Here is a 25,312-nt window from a genome sequence, read left to right on the forward strand (position 1 = left end):
ATCCAGCATAGTGCACCGCCCCGCATAGTTCCCAAACGAATTTTTCGCCTAAAGGGCTGCAAACCGAGCCAAACTTTGTTGCCAAAGACCAAAGGGTTTTTGCACATGGAGGCAACAATCCCACAGGCTGTCAGGACCCTTATAGAGGCCACACTCTGCCAGGAATATCACATGCGGCACAGTTGGATAGGACCCCAGCCTGCCAGGACAATCATGGAGGCAACTATCTACCAGCAAAGGCATGTGCTGCACAGTTGGGTAGGACCACAGCCTGCCAGGACAATCAAGGAGGCAACACTGTGCCAGCAAGAACTGGGGCACAACTGCTGAACAGGACCATTGGCACAAAGGCTGCCAACATAATCATGGAGATCACATGATGCAAGCAGAGAGTTGTGCTACACAGCTGGACGGGTCCACTGCCAGCAAATCTACAGTGGACATTCATTGTATATATAGACATGTATATGCCTTGTTATAAGGCAGATCCCATACACTTGTATTTCCTTCTTTTGTATATCAAGTAAATCCGAAAATTGTCCTTGGCCTCCCATCCTTTATGTGCCTTTCAGTTCATTATCTTCCCAATATTTGAGTTTGTGTGATTGCCTTGGTTCAAGCAAGACATTGTGCTTATTTCTTGGTTAGCACTGAAGCTAGAGTAACAATCAGGCTATCTTGCTGTCCACACGGAGTTCTTTTAAATCGGTCTCGTGACAAGTGGTATCAGAGCAAAAGGTTATTATCATGGCAACAAATGGAGATAATGTCACCTTAGGCAACATTCGTGGGAGAGACGAATCACCAACATGAAAACAGAAACCAAGGAAGAGAGGGACGAGCAAAGTGCGAGATCCCGCCATAGCCATAACAAGTGAGGTGTCAGCTTTTAGGCCACCCCTATAACTGGTTGGCCGTGGCGAAGATTGTGAGGGTTCTGCCACAAATCTTTTAGACGTGAGAATGGATCTCACCGAGGCTGGTTTAGCTGCGTTAAATCGGCGTACTGAAGTTGTTGAAGGCAACTTCTGCTCACTTGAGTCTACTACCCTATAAGAGCTAGGAGACATCAAAGAGACGTTAGATCAAGTGTTCAAGGAGCACATGGATGGACTGACCACCCTTGAGCTTAAACTGGCCGAGGCTGTATCGGTGTTGCACGGGGAAGTTGAAGCCCTAAAGCAACAACTGCAGGCAACAAGGTTTGTTGGTGGCACTGGTCATGTAACAATGCGTGAAACCAAAATTGAGGGCCCAAAACCGAAGGAGTTTAGGGGCAAACGAAATGCTCAAGATGTAGAGAAATTCATCTGGAAGATGGAGGACTACTTTGAGCAACTCAACATCGTTGATGAAGCTTCCAAGATCCGGGCAGCAATAATGTATCTAGCCGACACTGCTATATTGTGGTGGAGGAGGAATAAAGCCAACATGGAGAAGGGAACTTGCTCCATCAAGAGCTGGGAACAGTTCAAGTACGAACTGAAGCGTCAGTTCTACCCCCAAAATGTTGTCAATGAGGCACGTCGGAAGTTGAGAGAGCTCAAGCAAACAACTTCCATTAGTGAGTACATGAAGGAGTTCACTAAACTTATTCTGCAAATTCCCAACATAGCAAGCGATGTCTTGCTATTCTATTTCATAGATGGCCTTCAAAACTGGGCCAAACAGGAATTGCAGCGGCGTCAAGTCACAGACGTCGATGAAGCTATCACGGTGACTAAGTCCTTAAATGATTTTAGGACAAAAGCCACAAAGGCAAAGGACACCAACTCCAAACTTGGTAGAGACCATGGATATCGAGACAAAGGCAAGCAACCCGCTTCCCCGGGTCGCGATTCCCGAGAAGAAGTCAACAAGGTGTCTCATTGGGGTGACATGTATCACCAACGGAAGAAGGAAGTTGGTACCCACACCGGTTGTTACATCTGCAAGGACCCCAATTATGGCTACAAGGATTGTCCTTCTTTGAAGAAACTTAGTGCCTTAATTGCGGTCGAGCGGAGGGAAACAGAGGAGTGAGTCCAAGCTGATGAACAAGCCGAAGCAACAGTTCAACAACCATCAGGCATAACTCATTTTGGCAACATGGTACTGGCCAAAGAGCCTGCTTTGAAGCAAGTTACTCACGGGAAGCATGATATTGCCAAATTGATCCACTCGTTAGGAAACGATGTGATAGGCAAGGAGCCCCAAGCAAGGGAGTCAGGATCCATGTTCGTGGATGCAAGATTGAACGGACAGTCTGTCTGTATCATGGTGGACATCAGCGCGACACACAACTTTGTGTCCGAAGTAAAGGCTAAGTCACTTGGCCTTGCGGTTGGTCCTAGCAGTTCCGTGCTGAAGACGGTGAACGCCATCCCTAGGCATGTATACGGAGTTGCACGCAATGTGCAGCTCGACTTAGGAGCTTGGCAGGGAAAAGTGAGTTTCTTTGTCACTCCCATGGATATGTTTGATCTGGTATTGGGATTGGACTATTGGAATGAAGTGAAGGCCTTCATCTGCTTAAATGTCAACCAGATTTACATTTATGACCCGAAGGGTCCATGTGTGATACCAACAGTTCGGGTGCCGCAAGTTGTAAGTCAATTGTCCACGATGCAAGTCGTGAAAGGCTTCAAGGAAGAGGGAGCCACAGTTTTGGCAGTCGGGACAGAGACCAAGGAGGACAAGGTTGACGAAGCCTTGCCTCCATGCGAACAACAAGTCCTTAAAGAGAATAAGGACTTCATACCGGGGGCAAAGCCACAAGCCTTGGGTGCGTATCGCATGGCACCTCCGAAGTTGGAGGATTCAAGGAAGCAACCTGAAGAGTTGCTTGAGTCGGGGCATGTTAGTCCGTCAAAGGCACTATTTGGAGACAGGGGTGATGTGGAGTGGGGGCAATCCAGCCGACCAAATATTTTCATAACCCATTCGGTCGTCGACAAGGAAGTCGAGGCCATTATCAACCATCAAGTGGTACAAGGAGTAGGTTAGGGCAATTCAAGCGCCCGCTTTCTTATCCATTGGAAGGGGAAACCACCCGAGAAGACATCGTGGGACAAATATGAGGAGCTATGGCCGTTGAAAGATCAAGTTCATAATTACTTGAAACTTTGTGGTGCCGCAGTCGTCGCCATTTCAAGTTGGGGAGAGTGTACCACCCCGCATAGTTCCCTAACGAATTGCCCGCCTAAAGGGCTGCAAACCGAGCCAAACTCTGCTGCCAAAAACCAGAGGGTCTTTGCATATGGAGGCAACAATCCCACAGGTTGTCGGGGCCCTCATAGAGGCCACACTCTGCTAGCAATATCATATGTTGCACATCTGAGTAGGACCCCAGCCTGCCAGGACAATCATGGAGGCAACTATCTGCCAGCAAAGGCATGTGCTGCACAGCTGGGTAGGACCACAACCCGCCAGAACAATCAGGGAGGCAACACTTTGCCAGCAAGAACTGGGGCACAACACACAACAGCTGGACAGGACCATTGGCACAAAGGCTGCTAACATAATCATGGAGATCACATGATGCAAGCAGAAAGTTGTGCTACACAGCTGGATGGGTCCACTGCCAGCAAATCTGTAGTGGACATTCATTGTATATATAGACATGTATATGCCTTGTTAGAAGGCAGATCTCATACACTTGTATTTCCTTCTTTTGTATATCAATTAAATCCGAAAATTGGCATTGGCCTCCCATCCTTTATGTGCCTTTCAGTTTATTATCTTCCCAACCTTTGAGTTTATGTGATTGTCTTGGTTCAAGTACGACATTGTGCTTATTTCTTAGTTAGGACTGAAGCTAGAGTAGCAGTCATGCTATCTTGATGTCCGCACGGAGCCTTTTAAATCGGTCCTGTGACAATAGTCTTTATTGGAAGTATGTAAAGAAAATGGGAAGGAGTTTCTCAAATATGATAGTGGCTTCTTTCAAACTGAGTGGAATAGAACTTCTTCCATATCGTGAAAGCTTGTCTTCTATATCATTTATCTCCCTAAAATGTGGCAGATATCTACAATGCCTACAACGTCAAAAAGAAAACTGCATCATTAACAATGTGTCAATAGAGAATAATAGTTGTAGAAAATAAATTGCTTAATACATAAGTATATGTTTCCACAATTAGAGAAAATAATTTCATTTTTGTAAAAATCTAGTTCTAGTCCCGCCAATAGGCTAATAGTTCAGCATGCAAAATATTTAGGCACTAGTCTATTCCTTTCGATAAGATTTTTTTTCTTCCCCTATTTGATTATTTCTTAAAAAATGTTGGAGACTAGGACCCATTTATCTATAGATTTTTTTACTTTCTTTTTTCTGAATTATTTTTTCCAAAATATATTTATCCATGAAATTTGGTAAGTTTTTTGAGGTTTTTTGAAAATGAGTTTTTTGAAAAACAAAAAGCGGTCATAGTAGTTTTGACCACTTTTTCAAGTTTTTCGAAAAAACCTTTTTTTCTACTCATAAGCTGTAATATTTTTTCAATGACATACATGTCCAAACATAATTTCAAATTTCAAATATCATTTTTCAACTTAACTTAAAATATTACTTTTTCAGAAATCATACTAAATGTTATGTCCAAACGCCTACTAACAAGAGGATTTTGAGATCCAACAAGAGATGCCCTGGTATTATTATTTTTAAGACTCGCGTGATTCCAAGAGTATTTTGACATAACTTCATCCCTTTAATTGGAGTGTAGCCAAGTTCCAATTGAGGCAATTATACGTTGTTGCATCTCTCGCTAAATAAATAATGTGGTGATCAAATACGAGTATTTCTACACTCAAGTTAGTAACATTAATAAGAACTCATTGAGTGTGTTTTAAAACAAACTTCTCGACGTGCATCAAAGAGAAGCATAAAAAAATATTTTTATTATTCACTAGTCGTTTCCGATGCTATATAGCTATAGCATATCTCCCTTTTCCTCTCCCTTTTCTTTTTTCCTTTTCTTTTTGTGCAGCTTGGTTCCCTTCTTGCCTTCGTAAAAAAACTCTCATTTACTTATGTTTGGAAGTTACAACACGATTCCTTTGATTTGGTTATTATAGTGTGCATTTGTAATCGTATAATCGTGATAGCCTTTTTTTTCATAAAAAAGAAATTGATCTTTGGTCACTCATTCATTGTCTTATTATAAGTTATTGACTAACATTGCTAAGGTCACTCAAGAAATGAGGATGATAATTAATGAAGTTTCCACTAAGTGATATTTATGTAAAGGTGGTCTCTGTTGCAACTGCTTTACTTAGGAAAATCAAAAGCGTATGCTTCCTAATAAACTTTTTTTGTGTTTGAGATCCTATCTAAATTTTTCTATATTCGAGCTACTAATTGAATTATATTAGTCGTTGCACGTTTTTACTGCTGTATTTTTGAAATTATTGCTCAAGTCGAGACAAGTATCGCAATATATATACCAGCAACACAATATCAAAAGGTTTTGCAAAACTCATTTTTATTCGCGTAAAAGTCATTAGTTTGGTAAAATATAAATAACATTTTTATAGCCATAAATAAAGACTATCAAAATGAGGGGGAAGTGCACAGATAGCCACTGATTAGAGATGTCTTTACTTTTTAGTCACTATTTTAAAAGTATTTATTCTTTAGCCAGTGCTTAATAAATTTTTACCCGCCGGACAAAAATACCCCTTGTGCTAGACATATGTGTTGTGTAAATATTAAGGACATGATGTCATTCACTTCATGAATGTTGTGTAAATATTTAGGACAAAGTATCCTGTATTTGCACCTTCTGCTGCTAAACTTTAGGACATCATGTCCTTAACTTCATATATGCAGTGTAAATGTTAAGGACATGGTGTCCTTAACTTCATGTGTGCAATGTAAATATTAAGGATATAGTGTTCTTATTATTTACACATCACTCATAAAGAAAGGGTAAAAAAGATTTTTCGTATCAATTTTAATAGAGTAATAGCTATTTTTACTCAACATTCAAAACACTAACTAAAAAGTAAATACCACCTAAAACAGTAGCTATACCACGCTATTTCTACTCAAAATGAGGCATGGCCCATTACAATTTTTATAGTACGTCTTATTAGGGAGTAATATATGTATATGTAACTTCATTCTGACATTCAACATCAAGAAATTAAGCCACGTGACTGTATTAAGATTTGTGCAGGCCGTTTTTTAAAACTATTTGCAAAATATTAAGCCACAATTTATATTATATATTTAAGTTTAATCTTCTTATTATGATAACTCTAGCATCCTCTTATTTTATCTCGTGGTTCCTTCTTATCTTCTTTTTTTCTTTTTTGAACTCAAACAAAGTTTTTTGTTAGGCTGAATCATCAACCAACAAGTTTACAATAAAATTAGGAGCGTACTTATAATAGAACAGACTAGTATAATTTCTACACTCGCTTGCCAAGCAGAGAAATTAAATTTGCTTGCCTCTTAACAGAAACTAGAGAAATATTAGGATTTCTCCTTAACAGAAAACGATAGTCCTCCTAAAACACTCCAAATTCTATAAAATCTTCACTTGAGGTGTAGTTACAACAATTCCTAGGCATCACATTCGATTATACCCGGCCATTAAAATATTAAATCAACCAGACGTGAGAAAACTTAAATCCATAGTTTCAGCATGCCTAGCATTGGCATAACATCATAAAACCGAAGAAAATGCAACTACAAATTTACCTGGTGAATAACGCACAATAGCCCCTACTCTACTGCAGCCCGAAGTGTGGAAGACAACTGTATCTATATTACAATTCCAGATCCCATGTGAAGGCTTAGACCAAGACGATACTGCAACTCGTGTGAAAGCACTCACTAGACCTTTCAATCGCTCTTCAATCATGACAATTTCCCATTCGCTTAAAAGTTTCAGAGCTTCAGATAGCACATAAATGGAAGAATTTGAGTCACTAACAACGCGCCTAAGGAACTCTGCTATACTAATGCTTTCCTCATTTTGTTTATTCTGTCATACCACCCAGATTTCTTCTGCCTTCTCACACTCAAGGAATACATGTTCATTGTTTTTCACTAAGCCACAAAAAAAAATTCATGCTTGAAGATTAATCATATAGCTAGTAACTTAGACTTAGTAGGCAGAATATTTCGAGCAAACCTCCAAATAATATCTTTGGAGGTAATTTCAAGTTCCAAAGCTTCTTCTCGTCAACAAATACCAATAAAAGTCAAAAGCTAGAGAGAGAATAACAAAGATGATAACCTGTTATTACCATATAAGATCCTTTTTTTTTTTTTATAAAATGCCAAATTAAGCGATCAACCTCACCTCTTACACTAATCGGAATACTGCAAATTATTTTTGCTCCTCTACATCAAATATAGAAAAAATGTTATCTTAATCCTACCTTCTGCTATCTTCACAAAACAGATCTTTAACTCGCATATTCCACAAAAAATAATTTTGGGGAAAAATTTAATATCTAAAGCGGGGTCATTACTAATACTAATTTTTTTTACCATTTCTCACTCCCCACCTGATACCATTTTGCAACAGCTACTTAGAATGCAATATGATTTTTAACAAGTAACGAGAATTCTGGCCTAAATGGGCCGATGAAAATTCCTTAATTGAAAATATTTAGCTTTAAGGACTTGACAAAGAAGAGCTTTTAGAAGAGTGAAAAATCTACAACCCTACTTCCCAAGTAGAGCAGCATTAAAACAGTGCAAAGTTACGAAAATCCATACCTCAAATCTCCTTTTTTTTTAATAAAGGCGCTGCCATGACAGCCAATGCATCTTTCTTTGCTTCCCAATCTTTGATGAAGGAATAAGGAACACAACCATGATGAAGGAATAGCTTGAGCCACTGACTTAATTAAAACCTCTTTCTTTGCCCTAAAAAATATCCCAACAAAAAAATGTGTTCCTCACCTTGTCTTTAAGAAAAGAAAAAAACTAGAGTCTTAATCCTACCAATTGGTGAAGGTAAGCTTGAATACATGTTATGATCAATGGGGTTATGATCCCATAATTCAGTAGATAAAGCTTGAATAAATCCTTGGAATAATCGTCTCAATCTCCTATCCATTAAAAGAAATTTTATACCTCACAAAAGTCATGCAAATCATGATAAGGTAAATCCAATTTGGATCAAAATTCAACTTTAGCATGATAGTTTAAAAAATCCTGAGTTTACTCTATCATAAGCCTTGTTAATATCAATTTTCAGATCCATCTCATCTTTGTCACCCCAACTCTTACATTTCATGTGATGAATTACTTCAAAAGCTATTAACTCATTGTTAGTAATTAACTGTCCAGGCACAAAAGCTGACTAAGTTGACGAGGTAATTCTTGAAAATAGAGACTTCAGCATATTAGAATGCACTTTAGTAATAAATTTATATAAAATATTACTTAAAGCAATTAGATGCAAGTCTTTAAGAGTAAAAGGATCCAGCGTTTTTGGTATAAGACAATAATGGTTTCATGTAGTGAGGCGTGAAAAGATTTATTTTGTAATCAGTACCTGCAAGCCTCCAGAAACTCATGCCCAATCTGTCACAACCCCAATTTTCCTCCGTAGGATATCGTGATGACACTTAATCTTAGGGACTAGGTAATCCTAACACTAGTGAATTAATTGATAGCGATTAAACAACATAACTATTAAGCAGAAACCAGCTATTTCTAAATGAAACCAACATTTCCAACATGAAATAACGTCCCAAAACTGGTAGTACAAGCCATAAGCTCTACTGAGTTTGCTAGAAAATCCCTAAATACAACTGTTCCAGAAGAGAAATAAACAGTACAAGATGAAGTTTCAGAAGGTGACTCTGAGGCCTACGAACGCGACGACAAGTTTACCTTGAGGCTCCACAGCAATGCTCGACCAACTAGCTAATAATCAACAACATCCGAGGCACTTGGATCTGCACAAAAATATGCAGAAGCGTAGCATGAGTACACCACAACGGTACCCAATGAACATCAAGACTAAGCTCGGCGGAGTAGTGACGAGGGACAGTCAAGACACCCACTGGACTAAACAACCTGAACAAGTATAAATGTAGAACTAACAGGGAACAATATCGATATAAAGCTAGGCATAATGTCAATAATAATACAATGTTTGTAATAGGAACTAAAAGCAACAGTTAGCAACGAGACACAACATGTAATAACACTGTAGAGTAAGATAAACACAGTTTAACTCAGGTGAAACGAAATAAAGGAAAACAAGCAAGAACTCAATAAGAACAACCGCTTTCACACCAAGTTTATCCAAGAATTTCTACAAGATACAAAACCTCAAAATCACAAATCTCAGGTCCCAATTTGTGAACCCTAATCACTTGGCATCTTGTGCCCATATTACAATTCACGACCCCATGGACGACTCACATGCTAACAATAACAATGACTCATGACTGTATGGACAACTCACGTGCCAACAGGATAACTCTCACACAGAAGGCAAGTACACGGGAGTACATGTAAATGGCCAATAACATTAGGATTCATCTTCTTAAACCGATATGTGATTTATTTACGTATATAGGTGTACAAGTGTTCTACCACAATTCAAGTCAACAAGTAAGAGTAGAGACAATGAATGACACATAAGAAACGATCACCAAAAAATATATAAGGTATAACTCACACAAGCTAGGCACACCACTACACAAATATCAACAATAACAATGCCCTCGAGCCATCACAAGTCATCACAAATCATTCCCCAATATAGCCCACCTTGTCTCGCCATGTACACAATAATAAAGTAAATGCCTGCCTGTCTCGCCGCACACACACAATAATATTCCCACCTTGTCTCGTCACATGCGCAAACCCACATATATAGCCCTCCATGTCATGCCACATGCGCAAATATCAATAGTAACAACAACACGGACAACTCACGTGCGAACACCCCGGCAATCCTCTCAACAATATGACGTGTGCCAAAACATAACAACACAGTTTAATGACTTTCACAACAAGTGCCCATATGCCATAACATTTCCTCAAAATAGTTTCAATACCACAATCGCGCATAGCCCTCGGCTCAACAACACTGAGTACAACAACAACAACCACAATAACACGAGAATACGATAAGTAAATCAACACAAGAACTTCAAAACACAAAGAAACGGAAGGACGAGCTCACAAAGAAAGACATAACATGGAGTAATGGTCTCAACAATAATAGTTCAACAAGGGAGATATAATGTGTAACAATGATTCCACAAAAGTACAATCCGACTATAAAAGAGATAGCATGAATCAATGACCCCAAATAAAAATACGTCAACAATGGAAGGGATAACAAACTTCAATTAAGGTTAAGCAATAACATAAGAGATAATAGTAATTTCAATTAAGGTTAAGCAATTACGGAAAAGATACTAATAACTTCAATTGGGGTTAAGCAATTACGGAAGAGATACTAATAACTCCAATTAAGGTTGAGCAATTACGGAAGAGATAATAATAACTTCAATTAAGGTTAAGCAATTACAAAAAGGATAGCATGACAATAAAAGAGGCAACAACTTCAGTTAAGGCACATAAGAATTTAATCAGCAATAAAGGTAGAACATGAATCAATTAATTCCAAACAAGACACGTAAGGGTGAATTTAGTAAATGGGGGATTTAACATGACAAAACAACTTCAAATCTAATGAACATAAGAACCTAAGAGCCCTAAACGGTCAAATTTTCACAATTTAGCCTGAGTACGTAATCGTCACCTCGCGTACACGGCCTTCACAAGACACAATTAGCACAAATGACTCAAATTCCTAAGGGGTAGTTCCCCCACACAAAGTTAGGCAAGATACTTACCTCAAAGGAGATAGACTGATACTCTAAAATGACCTTCTTGAGTGAAACAACCTCCGGACGGCTCAAATCTAGCCAAAATAACTTCAAATCATAAATAAAACTCATAGGAAATAATTTCGGATAATAAAACTCTAATTTTTAATTAAAACTAAAAAGACAACCTCGGTCCCGCACCTCGTAACCCGATAAAATTTACAAAACACTAACACCGATTCCGATACGAGTTCAACCATACCAAAATTATCAGTTTCCGACATCGAATCGCCTTTCAAATTCTCATTTATATTTTGAAAATTTATTACAAATTTTTTCATTTTCTTCCATTCAATTCACTAATTTAATAATGAAAACAACTATGGAATCATAAAATATAATTAATTTCGGATAAAGAACACTTACCCCAATCAACACGTGAAGAACCCTTCAAAAATCGCCCAAATCTGAGGCCTCTAGCTCAAAAGATGAAAAATGGACAAAATCCATGATTTTGAAAATTATATTCTGCTGCCCAGGTAACATGAATCGCGATCGCAAAGAAGAAAAAAAATAACAGCTGCCAAGAATGTACTACGCGATCACGAATAAGGGGATGGGAACGCGGTTCAACACTGTCTCAATGTACGCGATCGCGAGCAAAGATATGCGAACGCGAAGAACAAAGTAGGGCTCCCCAGCAAGGCCAACTCTACGCGAACGTGGAACATCAAATGTGAACGCGATGCAGAAGAATTTACACGTTCGCGGTCGTGAACCATACACTGCGAACGCGAATAAGGAAAATGGGTCACTCACCAAACAACCTATGTAATCGTGTAGAAGGACATCAGACACCAGAACTTCAGCATTCCAAAACATAAGAAAATGGCTCGTAGCCCATCTGAAATACACTTGTGGCCCCGGATCCCGTCGATACATGAAAACAAGTTCCATAACATAACGCGGACCTTCTCGAGGCCTCAAATCGCATCAAACAGCGTCGAAACTACGAATCACACCTCGAATCGAACTTATGAATTTTCAAATCTTCTAACTTTCAAAACTCGTGCCGAAACATATCAAATCAACTCGGAATGACGTCAAATTTTGCATGCAAGTCTCAAATGACATAACGGAGCTAATCCAACTCTCGGAATCGCAATCCAAGCCCTATATCAACAAGGTCAAATCTCGGTCAAACTTCTTAACCTTCCAAAACTTCAACTTTCCAATTTTCGCTAAATTGATTCAAATTATCCTACGGACCTCCAAATCCAAATCCGGATGCACGCCTAAGTCCAAAATCACCATACGAAACTATTGGAATTATCAAAATGCCATTTCGGAGTCGTCTACACCAAAGTTAAAATTTTGGTCAACTCTTACTGCTTAAACTTCTAAAACAAGAATCCTTCTTCCAAATTGACCCTGAATCATCTGAAAACCGAACTCGACCACACACGCAAGTTATAACACATAATACGAAGCTGCTTGAGATCTTAAGTTACCGAACGGGATGCTAATTCTCAAAATGACCGATTTTGTCGTTGCACAATCAAATACCAAAATTAGTATTTATACCATCAGGCATGGCGACTTATCTGAATGCATATGAAAAATAGTTTTGTGAAACTCCTTATGAGAAAATAGAGCCAATAACAAATTATTATCATCACTTGAAACCCTTCTATTCACCATGCTAATCACTGGCGCATAATTCTTGGAGATTGAGTCAAATAAATTAGAGTAATAATTGGCAATCAATGCATGAATATTATCTTTTTGAGTTACTCAGTGACTACTTTCATCTTTTAACGCATCTATTCGATTTCTCCTCCTGTGCTCTGATGTTTGGATATGGAAGAAATTGGTATTATTATCAGCAAATTATAGCCAGAATTTTTTAGCTCTCTTCTTCAAATCTCTTGTAGCAAGACATCATTAAAATTATTCTTTAGTTTACTAACTTCTTTTTTTTTTTTTATCTAAATCATACCTAGGATGAATAATCTTACGATAATCATAGAATTCATTCAGTTTTTTCCAAGAGTTACGATCACCCTTTGCTCTAATCCGTGATGACCCGAGCACAATTGAAAATTTTATCAAGAAAAGAAAAAGAAGGATCAATACACCAACATTTATCTGCATCATCTTCATCTAACCATGGCACTATCGCTTGCACCCTCTGCTTTGGAGCTATGCCCTGAGCGAACAATTTTTTTCTGCCTAACTTTTCAAACTCTTTTCTCATTCTCGTTTCTTACTTTTGGTTCTTTTTTCAGTTGCTCTCCTTTCTTTGTTTTGATTTTCTTTGTAATGTTAACTTTTAACCCTTGTATATTCAATAATTAAATAATCATAGCTCCATTCTTATAGTGTATAAAATACACATAATATCTTTATTTTGCTCTCAATTCCATCTTCAACGTACCTACACATAAAATAAACTCAATTAAGCACAAATATAGTATAGTTTAGCATTAAAGCACCTAAAATATAAGGTAAGTAATGCACTAAAAATATAAAATTATAGCCAAACATTACTTGTCCTATGGTAACATGAAATTAGTCTCACGGGTACTATCTCCATGCCACAAACAACCAAAAATAAGGTAAAACAATAGCAGTATTTTATAAAAAAAAAAATTGATAGAAGCAATATTTTCTCCACGCTTAGAAATATTCTTAGAACATTTCAACGGCTCTCGAAGATCAATCCGGATCCTTATTCGCATAAAAACATTAAGTTTTTCAGTAATTTTCCGAGCATTATAACTAAGAAAGGACCCAATAAAATTGTCAATTTATTTAGCCACTGCCTCAAATATGTAACCCGTAGGAAGATCATGCAAGTGAATCTAAAACTTAGAGTGAAACAATTGTACTTGTTACGGATCTTCCTCCTTTTGTAGCATGTGTAACAACAATACCAGGATGCTCCCTCATTAACACGTTGAATATCAAACTCATGGTTCAATCCTAGATCTGTAGATAGTATTCAATTGTTGATCAAACAATCAAAAATTAAGCACAAGATTGTATAAATAAATCAATACAATAAATTAATAAGAACAATCCAAGCTTCAAACTACAATGTTCATATAGCACCCACAACCCTAGAACTAATAAACTATGAGATTAAAGGAAGAGAAGAGAAGAGAAGAGAAGAAAAACTAGATGGAAGCCTCCTCTCAATGTGGTTTGCGTTCTTTTCCTCCAAAGTGGCGTATTTTTCTCCCCAAAATATGCTAGATATCCACCAAATAGGTTTAGAATGCCTTTTATACAAGTTGGGACTATGTAGGGCTGAAATAACCTTTTTCCCGGGTGAAATAGGAAAAATTTAAGATAGTGAGGAATTCGGACAAAACCTTCATATTTTTGGGGGAAGAAGAAAGTACCGGTGTAACGATCCGACCGATTATTTTGAGATTTAGTATTCCATTCGATGGTTTGAGACTTTGAGTAGTTTTTTTATTATGTATTATGACTTACGTGTATGGTTGGTTTCAGTTTTTCTATGTTTCAGGATGGATTTGGAAGAATGATTCTCGTTTTAAAAACTTTAAGTTGGAAGAGTTGATCAAGGTTTGACTTTTGCGTAAATGGACTCGGAATCGGGTTTTAATTATTCCAATAAGTTTGTATGATGATTTTGGACATGTCCACAAAGTTTGAATAAATTCTAATGAGTTTTGGATAAATTTGGGTTATATGGTGATTGTTTTCGGTTTTGACGTCGATTTAAGCATAAATGTTATCATATTGAGCAAATGGACTTTGATTTGTGTTTCGACAAAACCATTATATCTGTATCATAATTTTGGAACCATAGCAACTGAAATCATTATGTTTTGACATCGTATGAGTAATTTATGGTCATTTTACTAAGAATTGGGTTGCTGAATTTTTTAGATTAGTTACGAAATTGCCAGTGAATTCGTATTTAAAAATCTGCACTATTTTGAAATATTGAAACTAACATATTTCCTTCATTGTAAGGTCAAATGGAGTGATTCAAAATTCTAACTTGACTGGAATTTCACGAGGTATCTATTAGAGGCATCAAAAGTAAGTTTCGGGATCATTTGGCACAAGAAACAAGGTAGAACAACTGGCATTTTTGGCTATTAATGTTGTTGGAGTTTTTCTCATCTTGAAAGTTTGGGATTGAGAGAATTCAAGGATGTTCTTCAAGTTTTTTCTATGGGGTAAGGTCTAAACCATAACCTAAGTATTTTACTTTGATTCATTCCCTTGGTTTAAGGTTTAATCCATGATTTTAATTGAAAATTCATTTAATTCTTTAAATCAAGACCTAGGTTATATCTTAAATTTTAAAGATTGAAAATACGTTAGATGCATTTATTTCCCGATTCCTTTTGGGGTTTTGTTCTCGTATATTAGGAGAACAACATACTCGAATTTGGTGAGTTTTGGAGGAGTATTTCGGGAGACATGGGACCCAATTACTGTGGGTTGGACTCTTGGGTTATGAACACTCAAGAGCGATATTGTGGAGAATTGGTTGAGCTATCGGACTCCGATTGAGTCAGTTTTCATTCGTGTGAGATTGTATTGGTTCGGGCTTCGTTCGAGTAATCTTGGATTCGGAATCTAAGGCGGGCTCAACGTTGACTTTTGTTAACTTTTTGGGGGAAATGTAAAGATCATAGCTTTATTTATTGTAATTGATTTCTCTTGCATTATTTGACGTTATTAAGTCATTTTTTAGATTCGAGTCATGTGGAGGCGAATTTTAGGGAAAGGCTTGAGGATTGAGTTGGCCTAGTTGAGGTAAGTATCTTGCCTAACTTTGTGTGGGGGAAATTACCTCTTAGGATTTGGATGGATTGTGCTATTTGTGTTATGTGATAGCTGTGTACGCAAGGTGACGAGTGGGTACACGGGTTATATATGGTATTTGACCAGTTTAGATTATCTAGACTCTTTCCATGCCTTTAATTGAATTGTCATAACATGTTATATCTCTCATTATTAATCTACTCTTACATGCTCTATTTGACGTTGTTAGCACTTGTTCTACCTCTTACTTGTTATTTTGCTCTTATATGCTTTAGTTGAATTTATTGCCTTCCTTATTGTCTTGTTAGCTCTTAATTATTGAATCACTTTTAATTGAAGTTATTATTTCGTGGAATATCATCTTGTTGAGTTATTGGTGTTGAAGTTGTAATAGCCGTTATCACATTGAGGCAGAGTTGTTAATTGTTGAGATACCTTTCCTTGTTGAGCATTCTCATTCATTTTGTTATTGTTAAAATTCTTGTATACATTGTGGTTGAGCCATGGGCTATTTGTTGTGAAAATATTGATGTTGTTGACTTTGTGACAAGTTGTAGCATATGGGCACTTGTGGTGCAAGTTGTTATTATGTTGCGATATTGATAGGCATGCAGTGGTGTAAGGTTAGGGGTTGATACGCATGCGGTGAGATAAGGTGGGCTTGATACGCGTGTTGCTAGTAGGGTAACTAATTGAAGCCACGCGGTGAGATAAGGTGGCCTAAAACACGTGTAGCTATTTCGGGAAAAAAATAATTTTCAAAACTAAATGTAAGGCTCACGCGGTGATATAAGGAAAGATTGTGATTGAAATTGTAAAATGTGAATATAAGGCGGTACCTCAGTTGTGATTTTTATTGTACATTCCATGTTGGAAAAACTTGTTGATTTGAACGGACATTGTTCTTCCTTCAATCATTCATCTACATTTTGATTGTATTTGGTTATTCGTTGCTATCTTGGTGTTGGAACTGTTGTGGTTTCTTGTGTGAGTTATGCATTCTATGTGATTTGTTGTGTTACTTTAACATGTCAATCTGTGCCTCTGTTATAACTTAGTGAATTGATTGTCAATGTGAATTTAATTGCGTGGAGTCACTGTATCATATTCTGTTGAGTTGTTGGTAACATAATGGTTTAAATAAAAGAATTATTAATATGCTTTATTCTATATGCCTCTTAAGATAGAACTCCTTATCTCACTCGATGCCTTATTTTTCTAAATGGTTATCGCACTTTCACTATAATTGGGATCTCAAATTATACTCATCACCCTGTTAGATGTTTACCTTACTTAAAATTGTTATCATGTTTTTCTTTAATAAATTCTATATTTAACTCGTTAATTTAACTTATGTTTTGCTTTGTTTTAAAATGATACTTTTACTCAATTCTATTGATTTCTAAACTAAACCCATCTTATACTTTCGTACAAATTGTATATTATTTTACTTTACTTGATTTCTAAAATAAACTCATTATTTCATTTGACACTTTACCTTATTCAAGATTGTTATTATATTTTATGGTATCTAAATATATCTTTCGTTCATCTAAATTAATATTTATCACGGTTGCAAAGTACATGGTAGCACGAGAGCTTTGTCGTGTGATATGTGTAAGATTTGGAAATTGTGGTTCATGACTTGTGATTTATGAGGTGTGGTGCCTCGGGGTAATTCTTGTTGTAAGTCCATGCGTTGGAAGCGATTTGATTATTTGAGTTATCATAAGTTTTTCCTTATTTGACTTGATTTACATCTCATCGATGTTCGGATTATGTTGTTTCTTTATTACTCATTTACTACTTGCTGCCATTTATATTTCTATTACTTCATTGTTGGTTGTAAATCAAGAATTTTTCTGTCGTTGATCTTACATTGATCTTCTTTCCATTGTTAGCTTATGTATATCTTGAATATATTTCTATATCTAGTAGGTGTCTTGACCTACCTCGTCACTACTCTACCGAGGTTAGGCTTGATACCTATTGGGTACCGTTGTGGTATACTCATGCTATGCTTCTGTACATTTTTGTGCAGATCCAGGTATTCTGATTGTGTTGTTGAGAGTTGCATCTGCGCGGCGGGAAACTTCAAGGTATACCTCTTGACGTTCGCAGGCCTCAGAGTCACCATCTTACTTCATTATGTTACTATTAAATTGTAAGCCAAAACAATATTGTGTTTAGAAATTCTAGTGTGTTTTAGTACTGTTTATGACTCCGTACTACCGATTTTGGAAAATGTGTAACTATTGGCTGCTTGTGGCTATATATGTCATTTAATAGTTTATGATAAATGATTAAATAGTTCAATTATGTTATTAAATCAGCATGTGTTAGGATTACCTAGTCTTAGAGACTAGGTCTCATCACGACTTCTAAGGTGAGAAATTGGGACAATGACAACCGGATTAAGTAGGCAATCTTAGGACAATTCTTTTTCTTCTTTAGGGCTTTTAGCTCCAAGTTGATCGAGGGCAATTTCACTCCTAGCAAGGGCTTGTTTGCGACTAGTAGTAGATGGCAACGGTCTTTGACGCATTTATTAGCTGAAGAGGCCTAAGGCTGGTCTCTTTCCTCTCGTACCATGCCTACTTTAATTTAATTGTCATTATTCCGAAAGTCTAAAGTCCTTTCAATTTTCACCAATTCCAACCTACCTTTATTTATGGGCTATGAGCTTTGTAATGTTTTTTTATAAAATTCTATCTAGTTCAAAGAATTAGTTTGATCCCCCCTACAAAAATAGTTGAGAATAAATAGGCGCTTTTGTTAAAGGACTCATTATTGTAGAGAAGATCTCCTTGGCTCACAAGGTTGCTTTAAGTGATCGGGAATTTTAACCTAAAGACAACATATGAAGGAGGGGTAACGCATCCCTCGAACCAGAATATTATTTACCCTCATTTCCTTGCTTGGTGCCTAATTTCCAATCTTCTTATAAACTTATTAGCCAACTAATTATCATGTAATGATTACTCACCAAGTAATCATTATGTGATGATTTGAAATTCATTCTTTTTACTCCAAAATTCCATCTTCACTCTCCAATATACCTACATTATTAATTAATATTCAAATAAGTTTAAAACTTAATACTCAAGCTAAGTTGGGCATATACAATATAAAATACAATTAAATAACAAAACAAGTAGAGTAAATAATATCAAAACATATGAAAATATGCCTAACATCACTACCCACACTTAAAATTTTGCTCGTCCTCGAGTAACCTAAACTTTACTATTTCAACCACACAACTCAAGAGACCACATCATGATGGAGCATAAGCAAGTAATCACACTACACCTACGACTATGGTTGATACCAAAAATTAAGCATGAGCATACCCATTTTACACACTTTCTGACTTCGCATGCCATAAGTGTCACAACCTCAGTTTCCCTCTGCAGGATGTCGTGATGGCACCTAGTCTCTAAAACTAAGTAAGCCTAACATTTAATAATAACTTAATAAGAATAATCAGCAGGAATACTAAAATAGAACTAACAAACTCATATAGCCTTCCAAAACAGAATCTCAACAACAACTTTCTCAAAAGCAGTGGAACTGAATCATAAGCTCAAATGAATAAATTAGAATGTCTACTATAACTCTGTCTGAATGGAAAATACAACAGAAAAGAAAGATAAGGGAAGGTGACTCCGAGGCCTGCTGACGCCGAGCAAGTTTACCTTGAAGTCTCCGAAAAGCAGCTAACAATCGATCCCTAACGTCTGGCACGAGTAGACGTACCTAGATCAACACAAAAAGAGGTGCAAAAGCGTAGTATGAGTATACCACAACGGTACCCAGTAAGTATCAAGCCTAACCTCGATAGAGTAGTGACGAGGTCAGGTCAAGATACCTACTAGGACATAATAAACAGAATGAAAATGTAATAACAAAAAAATGGAAAGCAGAGAAATAAGTAATATGAAGCAAGTTAATAACATAGACTAGTGAAAGGATTGTAAGCATAGAGATAACATAAAGGAAGCGATTGAAATGAACCACAATGATCATATACGGACAATAACTAATTGAACAAGGAAGAACAAAACAACAAGAAGTATTCCCACCAATAAATCTTTGCAACATGAGATAAACAACAAGAATCACAACGAGGTACCATCTCGTGTACAATAAGAATCACAACCGAGGTACCGCCTCTTATATAACAAGAATCACAATCGAGGTACCGCCTCGTATTCACATTTCTCAATTTCAATTACAATCTTTTTTTATACCGCTGTGTGAGCCTTATATTTAAATAGTTTTAAAAATATTTTCTCCAAAATAGCTACATGCACTTTAGCCCAACTTATGATGCCATGTAACTTCAAGTAACTCCCTTACAAGCAACACGCACATAAGTCTCACCTTATGCTACCGCATACATACTAACCCCTATCCTTATACCGCTGCATGTGCATCAATATCATATTACAATAACAACTCGCACCACAAGTGCCCATATGTCACAACTTGCCAATAATCAATAATATCAATATTTCCACAGTAATAGCCCATGGCCCAACCACAATGTGTACAAAAATATCAACAATAACAATGAATGTAAATTTCTCAACAATAAAAGATATCTCAACAATTAACACTTCGCCTCAATGTGATAACGACTTTTATAACTTCAACACCAATAACTCAACAATGAGAAAGATAATGTGTAACCACGACACTAAATAAGAATATCTCACAATAGAAGATATAACATATACCGATGACTTCAAATAAGGATAATCAATAATGAAAGGATAACATGTAACAATGACTTCAAATAATGATAATCAACAATGAAAAAGATAACATGTAACAATAACTTCAAATGATGATAAATGAACAATGGAAAAGATAACATGTAACAATGAAAGAGGTAACAAGTTCAACTAAAGCATAAGAGAAAAATATAGAGTAAGATGTAGGACAAGTGTTAACGAAGTCATTTAAGGCTTGTAAGGATAGACTAACGAAAGTAAGAGTAGATTGACTATGAGAATTTAGAACATGATATGATAATTCAATTAAAACATGAAAAGAGTCTAAGTATCCTAAACCAGTCAAATACTATATATAACCTGTGTACCCACTCGTCATCTTGCGTACACGATTTTCACATAATACAAATGACACAATCAATCCCAAATCCTAAGGGTATTTCTCCCACACAAATTTATGCAAGATACTTACCTTAACTAGGCCAACTCAACCCTCGAAAATATCTTTTCCCCCCAAACGCGCATCCACATGGCTCAAATCTAATCAAAATCAACTTAATATCATCAAACAATGCAAGAAAAATCAATTATAATAGATAAAGCTATGATCTTTATACTTTTTCAAAAAGTCAAAAAAAGTCAACCTGGGGCTTCGCCAGTCAAAACCCCGGTCCAAAGGTAGATTTTGACTACCCATAACCCCACGAGTTCATATATGTGATTAGTTTCAAAATTGGAGTCCAAATCAACTCTCAAAACGCAAATTCTTATTTTTCAAAAACTTGACAAAGTTTCACAAATTTTTCACTTTGATTCACATGATTTTGATGTTAAACTCTAAGATATATTGATGAAATATAGTTGGAAATAGATTAGAATCACTTGCCCAATGTTTGTAGATGAAAATTCCCTTTCCAAATCTCCTCCTACCGAGTATAGGGTTCTAAAATGGGAATATGTTGAAAAATCCCGCCTCCCAGCCCTTTATCCAGCTACAGATGTCGCATTTGCGATACATGGCTTGCATTTGTGAGCCCTAGCAGTTGCAGACCAGGGATCACATTTGGAAACCCTGACATCCTTAATAATAATCGCAATTGCGACAAAGGCTTCGCAATTGCGAAGCTGGACTTTTCGCAAAAGCGAACAATTGTTCGCAAATGCGAACCAAGCCAAATGCTTGATGACTTCGCAATTGCGAACGGGTTAGTCACAATTTCAACATCAGACCCCCCACTGTCACTTTCGCAATTGTGAGGCTAGTTCTCGCAATTGCGATAACAGAGCAACATCAATACTAACAATTCATTTTCATTTCAATTCATTCCGAAACATGCCTGAAACTCATCTGATCCCTCGAGGCTCCAAACCAATCCACACAAGTCTAAAAATATCATACGAACTTACTCGCGCGATAAAAACATAAAAATAACATCTAAGACTACGAATCGAACACTAAAATGCATGAATTTCAAAGTAAAGTTCAAGAACTATTAGAATTGCAACTAAGCATCCGAATTCTATCAATTTAACTCCAAACGATATCAAATTTTGCAGACAAGTTCTAAATAGCATAACGGACCAATTCCAACTCCCAAAATAAAATTCCAACTCGATAACTAAAAGTTAATCTACGGTCAAATCCTTCAATTTCAAACTGCCAAATTTTGGCAAAACAACAAAAATCAACCTGCAGACTTCCGAATTCAATTTCGGGCATACGCCCAAGTCCAAAATCACGATACGAAGATATCAGAGCTATCAAAATACCATTCTGGGCTCTTTTTTAGAAAAGCCAAAATTTGGTCAACATTTCTAACTTAAGCTTCTAAGTCAAGAATTAAACGGTCCCAAACAACCCGAAATCTTCCCGGAATAAAACTAACCAACCCTGTAAGTTATAAAACCATAAACACACATATGTGAAGCATAAAAAGGGAAAATATCACACAATTACACAAAATGGTCGGTTGGGTCGTCACAATAAGTTGAACAAATTCAAAGCTTCAAACAACCTGTACATAACCACCTTACCTCAAAGGTCGATTCGTTATCACTAAGCACTCTTGGTTTGCACCCTCACCCAAATAAGAGAAGTTTAATAAATTCACCTATCCGTCATGAGATCATATTCCTTCACTAATAAACAAGAGAAGAAATAGTCCAGATATTCAATTCAAAAGAACAAATGTAATTCAAGACTCATACATAAGAACAAGAATTCACTCACTCTCACAAAATAATTCATGCATTTCCCAAGGTCGTACTATAGGCTTGCATGTAGTGTAGGACTCGACTAATCTAAGCCTGCTAAATCTATGATCAATTAGAACTTTATGGATTGTGATGTAGGCTAAGAGACGGATAAGATACATTTGGGTAATAGTGGCTAACTCTTCTAAGCACATTAATACAATACATCAAATAATTCGAGTGCTGCTCATCATAACCCAATCTTCATACGTCCCATATCATTACCATATCACAAGTAGGCCCCCTTTCTTTAAACACTTCAATATTGATAACTCACTAGTGATGATAGAATATACTCGGGTGATGTTTGTTTCACTTTTTTTCCTTCTTTTTTTGTAATTTTGTCTTACACTTCCCCAATGCTTATAATTTCCGCTAATGGCTCTTTGTTTGTAGTGCACCTTTCTTCCTTTTTTATGGTTCCACTCAAAAGCTACCCCATTTTTTCCTTACCTTTCTAGCGCTCAATCTTGTAACTCAAGTACTTTTGGAGATCAAGGTTCAATCAAAGAATAAATTAATAACGAAAGGGGATTAGGCTTGAAACGTGGGTGCCAAAGGAAATATTTATAGGCTCAAAGGAGCTAACTAAAAAAAATTAAATTAATGATAGGCAATTAAGGCTCAAAGGGCTAATCACAGAAATACCTAGATCATCTCCTAGACTCAACATTTATTTCGCTTTGTCTCACACATGGGGCAAATTCTAGACTAACTCAAGATAACACAGACTACAACTTCAAACCTCTCACACACATTGCACACAACTCATTCAGGACAGTTTCATTCCAACTCTCAAGTTAAAGCAAGTAGCACATAACCAAGAAGTATTAAGCAATAAGCACTAGATGAACAAACAAGTCAAGAAGCTCAGAAAAGGGCGTCACAGAACATGCTATTTAAATATTTTAAGGCATCATACAGTTCAAAACATGTCGGGAAGGTGATTCACATGCCTCAGCCTAAATGTGCTAGCAACAAACATGTCAAAATGCATCTAAGAGCAATTATTTCTTCCTTCCCACTCCTACTCTAATCCTAAATACAATACTCGGTTAAAGTTACATCCCCTGAAAAAGAACAGATGCACAAAAAAAAATCAAGGGAGAATTATTACCTAACTAAAACTAACTAGAAACGAAAGGAGAATCCACTTTTTGCATTTTTCAGTGGACCTTAATCTCTCAAGAAAGCTGTCCACAAAATCCATCGTCGAAAAAAGTCTAATTTTTCTGATTTTTTCTTCTTTTTCGATTTTTTCACAAATTATTTTTTTTTAACATAAACTACTATACTACGAAAGAGTACTACAACTAAGTTAAGATAGCGCAGAAAATCACCCTGACAATCTCCTCACCCCACACTTAAAATTGTGCATTGTCCTCAATGCATACAATAAATAATAAGAGGATAAAAGAGACTCCCTGGTAGGTCAAAGTTCGAAGCATTAGCAGTTCACGGGATACGCAGGCTTCACCCATATATGATCATTTGTGCGGACACCCCATACTTAGTTCCAACCACCTGTTCACTTTTGCATACTTCCTATTAGCTTTGACTCTATGCTCTTACTCCTACAAAACACAAAAATAACATTACAAAGATAACACAATAAAATAAAATAACAAAAAAAAAGTAGAGTTGGCTTGCCTTCCAACAAGCATTTTATTTATAGTCTTGGCACGACTTATCCAAACTTTATCACATTTTCCTCCACCTTGAAGATATAAATTATATCCCCAAATTTGATTCAAGATTTCGATTATGGTACCGGGTTGGAGGTACAAAGCCAACATAATCAAACAATATCGCATTTCTCTTCTTGGCATAGCAAATCTCACACTATATGCACTTTTTTCCTCATTTCTAGACTCCTCCATAAAATCGGATGGATCAATTCTCGTGTCACCAATCAAACACAATATTGAAAAGTGGTTAGAATGAGGTCCAATACGCTCTAACTCTAAAATCACTTCAATTTTGACATTCTCATTTTGCACACTACGTCAACCTTGGCATCATCAACAATAGTTTCATCAATGATTGGAATTCCCCTTTCTGCTCCACAATCTAGCCTGTATCCGCAATAAATAGTTGTTGAGCATCAGACGCCTAAACCTTTTTATGCAATTGAGCCGGCAAGTCATAAATATATGAGCCAAATTGGTCTATCTCTTGCCTGAGCTCAGTTTATTCCTTTTATCAGTTGTTTTGCCATATTTGAAAGACCATTACAGAGAAACTCATTAAATTTTCATTAGCTTAGCTTGTTCCTCTAGCCAAGATTGGCTCACGATATCTTCTTCTTCAAAGTTATCTTCTTGTCAGAACTTGCTCTCTCCAGCCAATTTTTCCTCTTTGTCCTTCATTCTCGTGATTGTTGTACCAATTCCCTTTATTGCCTTTTGAGTTTCATCAAGTTGTTCGGCTACTTGCCTCACCATGTCCATAGTACGGGTGGCACGTTCCACATCCTCCACTCCATTGCTCCTATCAAACTCATAAATATTATTAAAATAATAATAATAAGAGCTTGGAGAAGAATAAAAAGAATCAGGACAGTCATCCCAATGGCCACCTTGACAACCACATACATTACAAAACATCCACTCATAAGATTGAGATGGTAACCTCAACTCGCTCCCCAAAATATTTTTATAATTTTTCCATAATTGCAGTCTTTCACAATATAGACAAGGATTACCAAAATT

The 25,312-nt window shown here is 36.7% G+C and overlaps 1 protein-coding gene across 1 annotated transcript; it reads left to right on the forward strand.

The window, feature by feature from the left end:
- The first annotated feature begins 1,104 nt into the window (after positions 1-1,104).
- On the forward strand, positions 1,105-2,022 carry LOC138906098 (uncharacterized). The gene has a single exon (XM_070194620.1). The coding sequence runs from the start codon at positions 1,105-1,107 to the stop codon at positions 2,020-2,022; it is 918 nt and encodes a 305-aa protein (XP_070050721.1).
- The last annotated feature ends 23,290 nt before the right edge of the window (positions 2,023-25,312 follow it).

The sequence above is a fragment of the Nicotiana tomentosiformis genome, chromosome 2 (assembly GCF_000390325.3).
Source record: "Nicotiana tomentosiformis chromosome 2, ASM39032v3, whole genome shotgun sequence".
NCBI lineage: Eukaryota > Viridiplantae > Streptophyta > Magnoliopsida > Solanales > Solanaceae > Nicotiana > Nicotiana tomentosiformis.

Bases quoted from the DNA above. Each gene is read 5' to 3' on its own strand.
- LOC138906098 (XM_070194620.1), top strand. From the start codon at position 1,105: ATGGATGGACTGACCACCCTTGAGCTTAAACTGGCCGAGGCTGTATCG.